General features: G+C 37.5%; 1 protein-coding gene across 1 annotated transcript in view; it reads right to left on the bottom strand.

Annotated features, from left to right (window-relative positions):
- Nucleotides 1–17,018, bottom strand: part of cyfip1 (cytoplasmic FMR1 interacting protein 1) — a 48,998-nt gene that overhangs the window by 15,558 nt on the left and 16,422 nt on the right. The window contains exons 11-23 of the mRNA XM_067459950.1: nucleotides 16,674–16,791; nucleotides 14,482–14,604; nucleotides 10,103–10,228; nucleotides 9,426–9,592; nucleotides 9,190–9,337; nucleotides 7,412–7,565; nucleotides 5,697–5,853; nucleotides 5,217–5,313; nucleotides 5,009–5,085; nucleotides 4,780–4,888; nucleotides 3,796–3,915; nucleotides 3,175–3,374; nucleotides 74–161 (exon numbers count right to left, since the gene is read on the bottom strand). Coding sequence (XP_067316051.1) covers nucleotides 74–161; nucleotides 3,175–3,374; nucleotides 3,796–3,915; nucleotides 4,780–4,888; nucleotides 5,009–5,085; nucleotides 5,217–5,313; nucleotides 5,697–5,853; nucleotides 7,412–7,565; nucleotides 9,190–9,337; nucleotides 9,426–9,592; nucleotides 10,103–10,228; nucleotides 14,482–14,604; nucleotides 16,674–16,791 — 1,684 coding nt within the window. The remainder of the gene's footprint in view (nucleotides 1–73; nucleotides 162–3,174; nucleotides 3,375–3,795; nucleotides 3,916–4,779; nucleotides 4,889–5,008; nucleotides 5,086–5,216; nucleotides 5,314–5,696; nucleotides 5,854–7,411; nucleotides 7,566–9,189; nucleotides 9,338–9,425; nucleotides 9,593–10,102; nucleotides 10,229–14,481; nucleotides 14,605–16,673; nucleotides 16,792–17,018) is intronic.

Below are 17,018 nucleotides of genomic sequence, written 5' to 3'. Positions count from 1 at the left end.
GTGAGAGGTATATTGTAACTGCATGTGAACAATAGAGATGATCTAAGTGTGATTTAAAATTATTTAAACCTACCTTTGAGCCATAAAGGTACTGTGGCTGGGCGTTGGGAGGCTTGTCTCTCTGAAACTCTTGAGAGAACGGCAGTACAGTGCGAACAAATCTAAAAGAAAAGGGGGAAAAAAATGTATTTGACCATTTTTGTATTATTGGCTTTGTCACACAGTTATTGTCATTTCTGTTCAATCAGGCTGCGCTCAGCATGTCCTCTCTGGCCCCATTCACATGTAACAATACAGTGGAAAAACTCATCACACAAGTCAAACCACAGCTTTCAGAGTAGCATGTTTCTAAGGCAAAATGACAAAAAGGCCACAAATCTATGTTCTGGTTAGAGTAGCTGTGAGATTAATATAACAGGAGCAGGTGGCATCAGTGTGCTCTGTATACCTATCCATCACATCTCCAGAGAATCAACAAGAAACAATGACTGTTTATGAGTCTTTATACATTTTTTTAAGGTCTTCTCAGGGGTGAGCTGGGAACTTTTTTTAGTGGTTTAAAAATATATAGTTGATCAACATATCCCAATATAAAAATATGTATCATTGATGTTAACTATATGATTCGCGATAGAGTTTTTTTTATCCAAGGCTCAACTTGCTGTATTAATAAGGTATAATTCACGCAAAAATGTAAACTCTGTCATCATGTACTCACCCTCATGTTGTTTTGTTTAACTCCGAAACACAAATAAAGATATTCTTTATAAAACCTGAGAGGTTCATGTCCCTCCAATTAAAGTCCATTCCTCTCAAACTTAAAAGATCCAATACATGCCATAAAGGCATCGTAAAAATAACTAATCAAATGTCTAATCTAAAAACAAGTCTTCTGAAGAGACATGATAGCGTTATATGATTTACCACGACGCGCATACTGTAGTAAAAATGGACATTCAAATGATTGCATGACGCGCAAAAACAACATGAGAGTGAGTAAAGAATTTACATTTTTGGAAGAGCTAAACATTTAGGCAAGGCAAGCCTAGGCAAGTTGTCGTGGGATTACAAATTTATAAATTGTTATATCAAGGTTCCAATGTAATAGTATACAAATAGTTTGTTATGTACATAGTGTTTTAGTTTTGAGGTGCATTCTAACAAGATCAAGCTAATCAATTTTTTGTCTTTATGCACTTTCTGATCTATAAGCAACATTGTCAGAGTGATTAGATTAGCATCTATGCGTCTTGATTGGCACTGTTATGCTGATAGGATTAGGACTGATGACACTGAAATGTCTGGGGTGGATCCGTTTACCTATACAACATTTGCATTCGTTTGTTTCAATTGTCTCCTCCTCTACTGTGTAAATTCCTCCCCCTGAAATGTGGATAAATTACAACATGTACTGTTTAGAATTAGACTTGGAAAGAGGAACGCCTGCCCGAAAGATATACCCAAGTTCTCCTAGTCTTCACTTCTGAGTTTCCAACATTGTCATACACAGTGGCAATTCAAAGTGCTTTACACAGAAATGGAATTAAAATATTCATAAGAGAATAAAATAAAAAATATATATAGTAGAACCTGCATAACCCCTATCTTGAGAGGAAGAAAATGGAGTCATGTTTACAATTGTACAGTTTGGGAATAGTCATTTTGACACACTTTCTTGCGATTAGAACTGTGACTGATTGCATTGATCATCTGAAGTGCACGCGCTGCCGCAATGACACTCCTCAAAGTCAAAGCGCAAACCTCATTTAAAGCGGCACTTTTTATAGTCAAAGCGCAAACATCATTTAAATCACCACATCACATTTGGTTTTAGTAGTATGATTATTCAAAGCATTTTAGATGGTTTATTCTTATATGTACAGTGCATTTACAGCAAGAGCGGCGGGATGGGCAAGCACCGGGGAAGAATGTTGCCAGCATTGAAAGCATGAGTAATGCATGAGGGGAAAATATGAAAGTTTACGGAGTTTCAGGGACATTACTACATTAAATGACTATATATAATGTTGATTACATTCAAAATTATATATAGTCATTTAATGTAGTAATGTATATAATTTATTTTGCCTTAAAATATTGCTATACATATCGTATTGAGAGTTCAGTATCACGATTTATATCAAATCGTAACACGAGTGTATCGTTACACCCCTACCTTCTTTGCATCCCAAGCTTAAGCTAATATTGCATCCGAGCTTCTGAAATCTTATAAAGAGATTCTCCTTCCAGCTACAAACTGTACTGAGACCACAGCTGAACCCTGATGGTGTTAGTTCATTTTGATACTATATGGCTACATTTAAGATGAATTTTAAATTCCACAAAATGTTAAAGCCATTTCAACCTGACAGTGTAAAGATGACTTTAGTCTTATTTTTATCCCACATTCAGTCTACCTACACAATACATCCATACACACCATCTTGACACTATCTGGCTCAGAGTATCTATCCTTGAATCCTTGAAAAACTATCTTGTCGGCAATTATTCAACATTAAAAGAGATGCAAAAAGAAAAAGTAATTGGATATAGCAGCAAAAGGTAGATAAACCCTCAATTCACAGAAAGACTGATAAAAGGGTAATTGATTTGCCTCAAATTTCTGCAGATTACACACTTATCAAAAGCTGCAAAGTCTGTATACAAGAGAGCGTCTCAAGTGTGGAAAAACACTTCTGAAACATAACAGTCCTTTACTGGTTAAAATAAAACAGACATTTCAAACATATCTTTTGATTATTCACATTTAAGCATAGACTGACTATCAATAACTAATGAATTAACTCAATAATGAATAATTCTCTAAAATTAAAGATAAAAGCAATGCTCCATCATGATCTAAGTGTCTCGGACGTCTGGCTTTTGATCAAAGAAATGTTCTTTGCCATTTGACTTTTAATCTCAATCACTTCTGTTTAAATTAAATATGGATGAATGGATACATATTACAACAGCTGAAGCCTGAACATCTACATAATATAGCTGCTAAAATGCATTATACAATTATATTATTGCACAACCATATCAGTAAAGATTAATAGAGCCTGCATGATTCTTTTACAGTATTTATATTTAGAAATATATTTAACACAAAAAAAACACAAAAAATCTATATGAGTTTCAAAATGTTGGTGGGATGACAGGCTGACCCACCTGTTTGTGGAGCCGTTGTAACAGTAGTTGGGCAAAAAGTCGTAGTTGAGTTCCCAGAAGACATGGAGAGTGATTCTGCCATAGGGTGCGGATACGTTGTGGTTTGCCTCACGAAACATGGCGTCGATACTGTCCAGTGTCAAATACTTGCTGAGAAGCTTGTGGGTCATCCGGTTTATATCCAGCAAACCCTCCAACTCCTAATCATTGACAAAGACAGAAGAGCAACTAAAAAAAAAGCCCTCATGTTCTGACACAACAATGATTTTTACAGACAGTGCATGTCTATATATACACACACAGACTTCGACAAAATTTTTTATGAAAACCAATAATGAGCCTTGGACCAATTTCATTTTGAAATGCTCTGCCACACTAAGACTTCCAATGACTGTACATTTAGGCACACATGCATACACATAGGAAGCAAATATTAATACAACGATTCACTCTCTTGGATAAATTATTTTTGCTGCACTGAATTTCAATTCTGCTGAGAGCAACCTCTCTTTCATTAGAAACCCTGAGCAGGCAAATTTACAAGCTAAAACAAGCTAAGCAAATTCAAGATCTATATAAGAGGAAAAAAAAAAAATGCATGTTTCCATAAAAACACTTGACCATGATGGAAGTAAGGTCCTCGCTCTCAAAACGGTTGATGGCTAGCTCTAGTGATTTGTAAAGCGCTGAGGACACTCGCTGGGTGATCAGGCGGTTCAAGTCGATTGATCGTCCGAGGAGCTGCAAGAGAAAAGGACAAAACAAGATGAGTGGACTTAAGAACAGCATTAATAATGTTATGTCTGTGACATATTGTATGTTGTGTATGTTCCTGTGTCTCCTCTCTCACAGGATTGGCTCAAGGTTTAATGAGAGACCGTCAGTGGTTGGACCAGAGATGAGGCTTGGACTATAAATTCCTCCAAGTCTCCCCGGAGGGCGCTCTCACTTTTGGCTCTCGCCTTTTACCTTACCGCACACTCTTTGTTATGTGTCTTTATCTCATTTATGTGAATCTCTCCTTGATTATCATTGCTGATGTGTTCGCTCTGATGTTCAGCTTTAGTGAAAATGCTGTTAAATCAAGTTATATTCTAACAGGGTGCTGTTAAATATCGTGAGAGCTTTATGTCTTGAATTTCTATGTCCTATGTATCTGTTTGTTGAACACCTGTGAAGCTGTAGGGGGTGAGTGCCTTATTTATTTTGTAGGCCACTTGGCCACCACCTTTTTCTCCTGTTTGTTTGGATAGATAGGGAGGTAGGTTATGTTGCTGTATTTTGTTTTCTTTATTTTTGATGCACAGTGGAGTTAGGCATTAATGGGAAGTTAGTGTTGTTTTGTTTATTGTTTTGGCATTTGCTCACCCCTGATCATTTGCTTCCGTTATTTCGCTTATTTACTTTATGTTCTGTTGGTGTTTTTAAATGGCTGCCTCACAAAAGACTTGATAAAAAAAAAACCTAAAGAAAATGAGTGAATAAAATGAGTACTTGAACAGCCATTTTGTGTTGTGTCATTTATGTTGCGGTCCTGCCCTAGACCTGGGCCGTAACAAATAAAAAGAAATTAATATTATCGTACATAAGAGTGGCCATTCTTACCTGTACGTGTCTCTGTTTGAGCAGTGTCTCGTAACGATTGGAGGAAGGCCACGAGATGTTGGCACCTTGGTTCTTACATTCCGCTCTTAGTCTCTTATCCAGAAGGAGACTAAAAAGAAAAATCATGTTACAGAAAATAAAAGATACTTTTTAAATTCCCTGCAGAAAAACGTATACATGCGTTTCCTGAAAACGAAATCCATCCAAATAAGGTTTTGAACAGACTTACCTTCCTGCAAGAATCTTGTAGTAGGCAAAAATTTGATCAGCAAGTTTGTAGACAAACTGGTCAAAGCAGAGGTTCACCTGAGAGAGAGGAAAAAAACCCAGATGCATTAATCACTTAAAAGACCATTAAAGGAAATTAAATGCAAAAACCAATAGATGATTTAAAGTTTTTTTTTTGTAATGAGTGTAGAAGGTCAAGAGTATTTTACCTCAGCTTCAATCTCGTCGTAGAGGAACTGCTTTTTGAACTTTGTGAGAGCGTAGTGTGCGCTGTCGTTGTACAGATCCAGTGAATACAACACGTACCTGTGTAGATCAGACAAACTTGTAAGCATATTGCATGAACACTTTTTTTGCACATATATCATTGGAATGTTCAAATCTATTTGGTTACACTTTATTCTTGAGATGTTCTTGTTATAGAGTAATTATACATGAGTACTGAGTAATATTAATTAACAACATGTACGTACTAATGCATTAGGGTTTAGTTTAGGGTTAGTTAGTTAGTTAGTTAGTTAGTTAGTTAGTTAGTTAGTTAGTTAGTTAGTTAGTTAGTTAGTTAGTTAGTTAGTTAGTTAGTTAGTTAGTTAGTTGCATGTGATTATCCATAATTTACTGTTATTACTACAGTAAGTACATGTAACGCCAGTAACAAGGACTCTGTAAAATGTAATTTTTGTTCTCACTCCATCATAGAGGCCTCTTTAATCTCAAGAATGTGGTCAGTAAGGATCCAGGGCATGGACATCTCAATGGGGAACTGGATGCGGCGGCCCATTGTAAGCTCCAGAAAGAACTCACGGAACCAGAGCTGGGACAAATCACAGCACTGCTGCAGTGTCTCTGCAACACAACATGCATGCACAAGAGACAAAACATTAACAGTGTCTGACCACATTCAACTAAATAGATTGGTCCCAAAAACGATTTGGACAATTAAATGGTTAGTTCAATCAAAAACGAAAATTAGCCCACAATTTATTCACCCTCAAACCATCCTAGTTGTATATGACGTTCTTCTTTCATACGAATACAATCGTTGTTTTTAAAAAGTCCTGGCTAATCCAATCTTTATAATGGCTTTGTTGTTTTTGAAGTCCATAAAAGTGCATCTTTTCATCATATAATGTGCTCCACACAGGTCAAGGTGGTTAACAAAGGCCTTCTGAAGCAAAGCAATACTGCGTTTGTGCAAGAAAAATATCCATATTTAAAATTTAAAAGTAAATTATCTAGCTTCCAGCCGATCACATTCCGTCGACTTTCCAGAAAAAGTGTTCACTGCGAGAGGCACTACATTTTTTACGTAAGTTGAATACGGAAGGCGATCAGCCGGATATTTTTCTCACACAAACACAGCATCACTTAGTTTTAGAAGGCCTTTATTAACCCCCCAGACCCATGTGGAGCACATTATATGACGAACAGATGCACTCTTAAGGACTTCAAAAAAAGATCTTGAACCTTTTTTGCCGGAAGTAATGGCGTTTGGTAATATTAGATGAGATTCGCCTGCTATGAGGTAAAAACAAAAAAACAAATACTGTTCGGTTTCTCGCAGAAACCAATCGTTTAGAGTCTAAAGACATCAATGCATTTTCACGAGCCACAGGGTTTAATATGGATTCTTATGTGTATGTGTTTTTTAATCTCATTAAAAAAAAAACATTGACATGCATTATACGAGCAACGGTTGGAGAAAAATCTTTATTTGTGCTCTACTGAAGAAACAAACACACCTAAATCTTGGATGTCCTGGGGGTAAGCAGATAAATATCAAATTTAAATTTTTGGTTGAACTGTCCATTTAATTTTATGAAACGATGAGTACACCTTTTGTGCACAAAAAACAAAGACTTAATTCAACAATTTCTTCTAGCCTGTGTCAGTCTCCTATGCTGCTGAAGTAGTCTATACAGAGCAGCACTCCTAGAACAGTGACTTACCATTGGCCGACGCTGTTCATGTGAGCACCAGGACACATTCGGCCATAGAACTAGGATGCGCTGCATTGTTTAGACTACGTAAACAAAATCTGTCCGAGTCTGACACAGACTAGAAGAAATTGTACAATAAAGCTGTTATTTTTGTTTGTTTTTCGATTTTAACAAAATTTTACTACCTTGAAAGCTTTATTTAAATAGCTGTCTATGGAGGGGTCAGAGAGCTCTCAGATTTCATCAAAAATATTTTTCTTTGTGTTTTGAAGAAGAACGTCTCATGGGTTTGGAACGACATAAGGGTGAGTAATTAATGACAATTTTAATTTTTGGGTAAACTGACCCCTTAAATGTCACCATGAAATTGCTCTTATTTTTTAACAAAACACTGTTGTGTTTATTATAAATTATTTATCAGCGCACATAAAAAAGCATGCGCCCTCATTTAGCCTGTTCCTTACCACTGAAGTTGAGCAGATGAGTGTAGAAGAATGATTCGCGATGGAACTTCTCGATGTCCAGGATGGTCGGTCCCTCAAGACTACTGCGTAGAGTCTTCTTTGAGCCACTTTTATCAGCGACTAAAGACTCCAGCATCGTCCTGACCATATACAGCTATACAAAGGAACAGAAAGATGCAGATAAAAGGAATTAAGTGGACACATAATCTATTAATCTTCACACGTTCTGCCACTCCCCAACAGACAGATTCACATCACAATTCTCCTCTCATCATCTAAACACTTGTTGTGTGCGTGTGTGTGTGTGTGTGTGTGTGTGTGTTGGGGGGGGGGGGGGGGGTATTGCATTCTGGTCTGATTGCTTTAATGTGCTGATGGAGGGCACACAGGGGTCAAAACCTCTCTGGACATGTCAGACAGGCATCAAGGACTCGTCTGTATCTCTGCCCTTGGATTCCATCTGGAATTGTGTGTCCATGTGGCACTTTATTTAAATACTGAGAGGCTACATTCACACAGTCATTGTTAATGGTAATTTAGGGCCAAATTATCCTTTACATAATATAAGAAAGGGGTTATCAAACTTTTTGATGCAGTTCCCTCAAATATGAGCCCCTTGTGAGAGGCAACCTTCCAAAAATATATAGGCTGCTACATGAAAATAAAATGTGATATTATAAAAACAACTAAATTAAACTGTTTCCAAAAAACAAATTGTTATATAGTACTAACGAAAACTAAATATTATGTGAAAATAATTTTTTATGTATAGTGTATCTGAGATTAAGACTTCTCGTTTCCCCACAAAACTAGATTTCCACCATGAACACCATCCACCTGTCTCTCTTTCATGCCTAACTGTGCTTGAATGGACAAATTCAACCAAAATTAAAAATGGCCGCCTTGGTGGATTTCCTCGTAAATATGGTCGGTTATGTCTTAAGTGAACATCCATCCATCCATCCATCACATCGACGAGTTAAGAATTAAAAAATAAAAAATAAAACAAAAATACAGCATAGGAACGATCGTTACTATCAAACTAATTTGACTGTTGAATCTGGACAACAATGTCTATGAATCTCTCTCAAAAAATGCCAAAAGCAAAGCACTGCGATCATGTTGAGAGGCATCACCGATTACAGCTCAAATCCCTGAGGCACTATTGACATTCAATACAACACCCTTCCGCGGCACACCAGATTCAACTGTGCTTCATTCTACATCTCCGGCAGAAGCGAGTGGAAGATTACAAGCTCTTCTGAATGACACTGGGGGATTCTGTAACCGTGTGTGTGTGTGTGTGTGCATGTGTGAGTGCGAGTGCGAGTGAGTGGGCAAGTGAGCGAATAAACACAATTGAAAAAGCAGTATGCACAGTATGACTGGTTAGGTTGTTTCAGGTAAGGAGTTGTATTCGGTGAAAAGGGGATGAGGTGACATTTGAAATCGCCAAGTACAGCTTTTAATTTTCAATTTCAATACATTTTGCCTTAGCCTGAAGCATACTCTACACTAATACATGACCCCAATTGACTCGATATATCTAGCTATGCAATGTAAATTTCATGTGTTGTTGCATTCAAATTGGAAATCATACACTACATGCATTTGAGGGTAACTCTGTTGCCCCCTTGAGTTCTAAGGTTTGTTACAGTCACTGTAAGAAAAAACTTTATGCATATATTGGGGTTGCTATATTGTCTGCATTTGTGTAGACTAGATGATGTTTCTGCCCTTTATAAGGTATAGAAACAAGAAATTGGAGAGCTGCATACTTGAGTGCTGGAGGGTCCTACAGCACGACGAGGAACTTTGATATCAAATCCCCCTTTAGGGTCCTTCTCGCCCCTCAGCGCTGGGTCATTATGTGGCTCTCTGCCCGTCTCCCAATCACAGATGGTCTTACGGATGGCCTGGAGGACACTGGAACAACATCACTGTCAGCTTACACAGACTTAAACAACTAGAGCAGCAAGATAGAAAGACCATCCAATTTGCTGCTCTGTTGTACCTCTGGACGACGTTCTTCTTCCTCTTGATAGCCTGACGCAGCGGTTCTCTGAGCGTGACCTGGGCAAAGTCTTGCAGGGCTGAATAGATGGTGTGACGGATGGCATGGTTGAACACGCTTTCCATTCGGCCCATCAGCACCTGCAGGCCCTTTATCATCGCAATGACCTATACAAGTAGACGGAAGCACATTCAGACAGAGAACTGGAAAACGAACACTGAAAACAAACAATTGACACAGATTACCATTTTATAAATATTTTCAAATCCTCAAAACATTAACATTAATGTCAATTAATGAATCCTCTCTGAATTAACTAAATTAATCAGATAAATGACTGGATCTGATTAATTAAGTTAATTCAGAGAGGATTCATCAGGCTGAATCAAACACAGGCCTACACAGAGTTTGATACTGAATTATAGGTATTCTAAAAAAAGAAAAGAAAAATCAAATACTAAAAATGTTTTAAAGGACACCCGAATTATTTGCTCAGCATTCCAAACACCAATGATGCCTAAATTGACAGATTATTAAGGTATAATTAATTTCAGGCTAGGTGTGGAGTTCATAGTGGTGTAATGACCTTTAAAATAGTTTATTTTGAATGTATTTTGTGCAGAAAATTATAATTACAATGCTACGCAGCTGAGCTTTGGACCTGCGGGTGTACTGACCTCCACCAGCGCAAATTTCTCCTCGCTGGTGTAGTTGTATCTGGTGGCTCGTTCATACTCCTCAGCATTGTCTGGGCATTCTTTGTTGGAGTATTTGTCTGTAGGGTGCACTAATTTCCAGGAATACTGCAAAAGGAAAATATTTTACAGTCTTTTAAGTATAAATGCTTATGATGATTATTCTACAAGATACCTTAAATGCAGCTTAAAAAAAATCATCAGTCACAAATTTCAGAAACTATGGTCCATCATCTCCATCTCCAACCTAATAAACTACAAATATAAAAATACCAAGAATTGACTAGTTTCAGGCTGTTTCCATGGCAACAATATTTCAGTAAGAGAGGTTTTGTTTGAGAAGGGGAAAAAATATATAGCTGGAACTGAATATTAAAGTGAAATGAATGATTCAAATCAATGGTGAAAATGTTGATGGCCTTGTGGAAGTAAGAGAAAGAACATACACCAGTGGACTCAATGAATGAGGTGCAAGCTCTTTGTCTTGAATAGGTGGGGTTGGTGGTACTGAAAAATTAGAGGTTGGTTCATCTCTAGTGAGTGCAACAGGTTATCTGCCGTGTGCGTGGTGGGAAGTCCTGAGACACAGAGTAAAGGAAAATGTTTGCCTTTTAATGAAATCAATTAAGCAGCTCTCAGAGACTGGGCACTTCACTCAGACAGCACTCATGTGTACTTTGCACACACAGAAAGCCTTTTTTACATCTGCTTGTGCTTGAACGGACACATAAAAGGATGTCAAAATGCCCACCTTGACAAGAATCCTAATACACATTGTCAGTTATGTCTTAAGTGAACATACACAACTGATAAATAATAAAACGCATGTGTCACATTGTATTTGCTCCGTGCATTAGGTCTTAAAAGTGACAGCCACCTAATATACCTGCTGCTGTCTGTTTTTAATGTTAATCAAATAACAAAGGGCAAAGAATATAGTTAAGTCTGTGAGACAGTCGGGCTGTCACTAACTAATATTTTGGTAAATCAAGTAATCAGTGGATTGTTTTGATGTTTACCTTTTTTTGTAATAAAAATAGACCTACGCAAACAATAGCCTTTAAAATGACTCGAAATACATAAACATACACAACGCCTCACTTTCCTCCTTGACTTTTCCACACGCTGCTTCCAAAAATTCCCTACCATGTCTCTACAATAATGATGGAAGACGAGCCTGACAGAAGTGACTGTCTCATGCATATTAAATAAGTTATAGTGTATGCATACTACAGCGCAGTGATTGGACTGAATAAGCTTTGTGTCATGAATATATATCGGGAATCACTCGGAACGGTCAACGGCAGCATGTCCCCACCAGTCCATACATGGGCCGAAAGCACACACTGACGTCAGCATTTGTGACGTTGTTCCGACTCAGCTTTTCAAACCGGAAGACAGAAATGAAAAACTTTTTCACAGCCTATACATATCTGTTTACATCTCAAAAAAAGTGTTTTGGGGATTCATGACCCTTTAACAGATGTTTCTGTTGTTTTTGTTCAGATCAAATCCTCGTTTGATTAATATTGGCCCAATGGCATTTAATTTAAATGTTCACTTTAATATTTGGCCAGTTCTTTACAATGAGACATGCTCCATGCATGTAAATATTAACAGTTTATGTGGAGCAGCATTTACTTTCAAACGCCCATAACCTACACACATGCGAATTATCAAAGCGCATATACAGAATCAATGTGAAGCCTTTGTGAATTCACAATGGAACTATATGGAGCTATTTCAGTCTCATTAAAGATAAATACACACACAGGATACACAAATGCACACACATGATTCATAAATGCACACACAGGATACACAAATGCACACACATGATTCATAAATGCACACACAAAATTTAAAAAGCACAGAAGATTCACAAATGCACACAAAATTCATAAATGCACACAAAATTCATAAATACACACAAAATTCATAAATACACACAAAATTAAGAAATGCAAAGAAAATTTACAAATGCGCTCAGGATTCAGAAATGCACAGGGCAAGATTCAAAATTGTATTTCTGATGCACACACAAATATATCTCGATTTACAAACTGCTTGCGGTCTGTGAACTTCACTGCATTTGTGTGTGAATTTTGAGACTCCCCTGACTTGGCTCGACACACAAATGCCCTTTTTAAAACAGGGAATGATCAGCAGCCAATCAGATATCACCCTCGTTTTAGCCAATCACAAGAACGCACCCCACATGGGGGGTTGTTAACTTATAAGCCAATCACATGAACACAGGTGCTGCCAGTGCTGCGGAGTTCTGTCTGTCTGTCTGTCTGTCTGTCTGTCTGTCTGTCAGTCAGTTGAGAATTGAGACCTGAAGACATGGCTTATGGCAACGACAGGGGAGCGGTAAGTATAACTTAACGTGTTAAGCTAGTTATCTCCTTGTTATGAGATGTTGTTTAATTGTTAATGTTAACCGTATGTAATGTAATTGTGCAACATTCAACATAAGCTAGCGAGTCTGTCGCCCCAAGCCGAGGTAGCAGCTCGGGCCTACCTCGGCCTACCTATACTTACCGCTCCCCTGTCGTTGCTTATAAGTTAACAACCCCCCATGTGGGGTGTGTTCTTGTGATTGGCTAAAACGAGGGTGATATCTGATTGGCTGCTGATCATTCCCTGTTTTAAAAAGGGCATTTGTGTGTCGAGCCAAGTCAGGGGAGTCTCAAAATTCACACACAAATGCAGTGAAGTTCACAGACCGCAAGCAGTTTGTAAATCGAGATATATTTGTGTGTGCATCAGAAATACAATTTTGAATCTTGCCCTGTGCATTTCTGAATCTTGACATTTTCTTTGCATTTCTTAATTTTGTTTGTATTTATGAATTTTGTGTGTATTTATGAATTTTGTGTGCATTTATGAATTGTGTGCATTTGTGAATCTTCTGTGCTTTTTAAATTTTGTGTGTGCATTTGTGAATTTTTTTGTGCATTTGTGTATCCTGTGTGTGCATTTATGAATCATGTGAGTGCATTTGTGTATCCTGTGTGTGCATTTATGAATCATGTGTGTGCATTTGTGTATCCTGTGTGTGTATTTATCTTTAATGAGACTGAAATAGCTCCATACTATGCTATTGTATGGTTTTAAATGGTTTGCCATATATTTTGCAGCCTTAGAAAAAGGTCTATTAATACGGTTTATGGATTTTCGTCTGTGGAAATGGTAAAGTGGAAAAGGTAAAGTGCAATCTAGGATTTTTTTTTTTTATCGAGTACTCAAATTTAATAAAGGAATCATGACAGCCCCAGCTGAGAGTAACAAAAGACAAAGAGAGGGGAAAGATATCAAGAGTCAAGTCTGTGTCACCTCAAGAAAAACACCTCGTGTGTAAGGGATGCATCAAGATAAAGGAAAATCTCAGCTTTTGTAGAAGTTAATAGAAAATGTGTTTATTTACTGACCTAGAAACATCTTAATTTTGCATTTTAACATCTTAAATATTTATTTATATGCCAAAATACACATAGCATAAAAAATACTTATTATTTTTGAGCATTCAGAGTGGTCTTAAAGTTTTGTACTTTATTGTATGCAAATCTACAGAGCCCCTAAAGGGACATGTTGAAGAAACAAAATATGAGATGGGAGGAAAACATATTTTTATAAAGTTTTACAAGTGAACGGAAAGTTTTTTGGGGGGCTGGAAATGCAAACATTTAGCCCAAGAATGTACCGTGGCAAAGCTAATTAGGACAACACCTGACAGGTCCCAGCTGAAGACCATGAGGCAATCAACCAGAGGCAGGTAAAAGCTCCAGCCAGGAGGAACAAGGGGAGAGCTGCTTTGACTCTCACACAGTGCACATCTAACTTCTGTGTCTTTTATTTTTTGCCTAGAGAGTGACTGACTTTGTTTCAAGGGAGTGTGGATCACCCAGCCAAGCCAACTAAAGCTTCCCTCTCTTCCTGGGGCAAAGAGGAACTTTTGGGTGGACTAACCCTTTAATAAATATACACAGTACACACAAATATATTATGTGAACACAAACTTTTTATTGGATGTGATTAGTTGCGATGAATAGATTGCCCAGCACTAATTGTTTTCTATCAATATGTCCCTTTAGGGCTCCGTAGAAATCTCTACTGTTTTACAGGGTATCCACAGCTTCAACAAACCTGAAACTCAAAATTGAATTTTGCAGTTTTTTTTTTTTTTTGATTCAATTTTAAGACAGTTTGACAATATTCTGACGGCTTTTTTTAATGCAGATATATTAATGAGCACCATGAATCCAGCCAAGCATCACCCACATAATCTTCATGGGTCAAAAGTTTCCCTGGCTGGTGTTCAGTTCACATACACAAATGCGTGTGACAAGTCCACTCACCACTTCCATGACCTGAGCACTCCACTGAGAGAGCAGCTGCAGGCCCTGCAGAGCCAGATCAAACAACTTCCTATATTCAGAGTCAGTCTTCTGAGACTCCTGACGCCCTGAGCCGGTCACCACCTGCAAAAATGAGAAAAGGAAGCAATGATACACAGCAAGTAAACAAGATAACATAACATCTAACACAACTACTGTCATTAGGCAGAAAGCGAGCAAATTAATGAACCACTTAAATCTCATCACACAAGCTAATGACAAAACACCAGGATACCTGCCGCATCCTACAGGAGCAGGGGCTGCATTCGAAATGAACAAACAGAGGAAGAAATGCCAAACCCCTGCATCTATGTATTTGTCTCAGAAATCCAAGACAGCGCAAGATACAAACACAGTGTCAAAACCCCTGACATCTGACAACCATAGCTGTGGAACGAACAAGCTAATTTCTCTCCGCTTCTCCTCGTCACTGGGCTGCTGTCACTGATAGCGGACCCCAGTTGTCTTCTGGGCTGCCGATATGTTCTCATTACAGTGCTGCTGCCATGTCTTAATTCAAACCCACGCTAGCCTCCTGCCCTCACATTTCCATATTCATCTGTAAGACTGCCGACCCCAGTGGCACTGAATGCAAACTTTGAGTATGAAGACCGAGCCTCGAAACCAATCAGCTGTGAAAAAGGGAATAGTGTATGAAGCGAGAGCTGCTCACTCTCCCACGGCTAATGAATATTCCTGAAAGCCAAAACAAACTCAACAAAAGCAACGTAAGCCACCGTAGATTCTGATTCTCATTAAGCTGTATGATTACAACCATTAGTGCATTTCTGAAAGAGATTTTTCCGCATTGAGTATGCTGAGGCCTAATTCAGTCTAACTAGCTCATTTTCAGCTAAGGAAAAATCAGATTTACCATAAGAACTACAGTATACCGTACATATATATATAAATAAATAATGTAATTTATTCCTGTGATGAAAAAGCTGAATTTTTAGCAGTCATTACTCCAGTCTTCAGTGTTACATGGTCCACATGATTTGATGTTGAAAACAGTTGTGCGGTTTCATATTTTTGTGAAAAACGCAATATATATTTTTCAGAATTCTTTGATAAATGTTCAATCAATGTCAAGCATCCTTGCTGATTAAAAGTAAAAATCTTACTGACCCCAATTTTTTGGGACGTTGTGTGTGTGTGTGTGTGTGTGTGTGTGTGTGTGTGTGTGTGTGTGTGTGTGTGTGTGTGTGTGTGTGTGTGTGTGTGTGTGTGTGTGTGTGTGTGTGTGTGTGTGTGTGCCCTTGTTTATATTACTTTGTGGGGACCAAATGTCCCCATAAGGATAGTAAAACCTACATTGTGGGAACCAGCCAGCGGCCCCCACTTTTCACAAAGCTTATAAATCATACAGGATGACTTTTTTTGAGAAAGTAAAAATGCAGAATGTTTCCTGTGATGAGTAGGTTAAGGGGCAGGGGCAGTGTAGGGGGATAGAAAATACGGTATAAAAACCATTACATCTATGGAGAGTTCCCACAAAGATAGTGAACCAGACGTTTGTGTGTGTGTGTGTGTTTGCATTACAGGAATTGATTACATTATAAAAATTATATTAAAATAACTCTTACTGACCATAAAAAAGTATATATATATATATATATATATATATATATATATATATATATATATATATATATATATATATATATATATATATATATATATATATGTATGTATGTATGTATAAATGTATGTATATATATATACATACATACATACATATATACATACATATATATACATATATACACACATATATATATATATATATATACATACATACATTTTATACATACATTTGTTTTACACATTTCTATAATTTACAGGTAAATCACATCCAGGATGTTTAACAAAAAGTATGTAGCAGCGGTAGATTAAATACATTTTGTTAATATCGAGGATGATTACTGCAGCCAAAATTTTGGTTTAAAAAAAAAAAAAAGTGTTTTCTCTGAGACCGACTCAGAGAACTAACTTCGTCAGAGTTCTTATGTTTAGAAAGAGCAAGTCATTTGGCAGATTGGGTAACAGACATTTTGCCTCCCCCCATCAACGTCATGGCAATATGAATCAGTGCACGGTGACTGTGGAGTCCACACAGCATGTTTAAAAAGACAGTGAAGAAAACCTCTCACCTCACTGTTGCTGTAGCGAGCCAGCTCAGAAATGAAGCGCATATGATCTTCACGGATTTGAATCATCTGCTCGCAGATATTATATTGCGGACTACTGCCTGAAGATGTGCACGACCACCTAGAGGATGGAAGAGGCCAGGCAATTTAAAAAACACGGAAGGATCTAATAAATACTTCACCCAAATACTCAAATAGACCATTTTTTTATTCAGAATTGTGCACTGTTAACCTCTGTTAACATTTCTCAATTTTACAGTTCCATTTTTCCAAATGTTACAACAACAAAAAAACAACATGTGGACATAGGCAACTTATAAAACTTATGATGGATTTGCAATATCAGTT

This window comes from Pseudorasbora parva, chromosome 12, assembly GCF_024679245.1.
Source record: "Pseudorasbora parva isolate DD20220531a chromosome 12, ASM2467924v1, whole genome shotgun sequence".
Taxonomy (NCBI): Eukaryota; Metazoa; Chordata; class Actinopteri; order Cypriniformes; family Gobionidae; genus Pseudorasbora; species Pseudorasbora parva.
The sequence above is the reverse complement of the archived record's forward strand: the minus strand, read 5'-3'. Positions and strand labels throughout refer to the sequence as shown.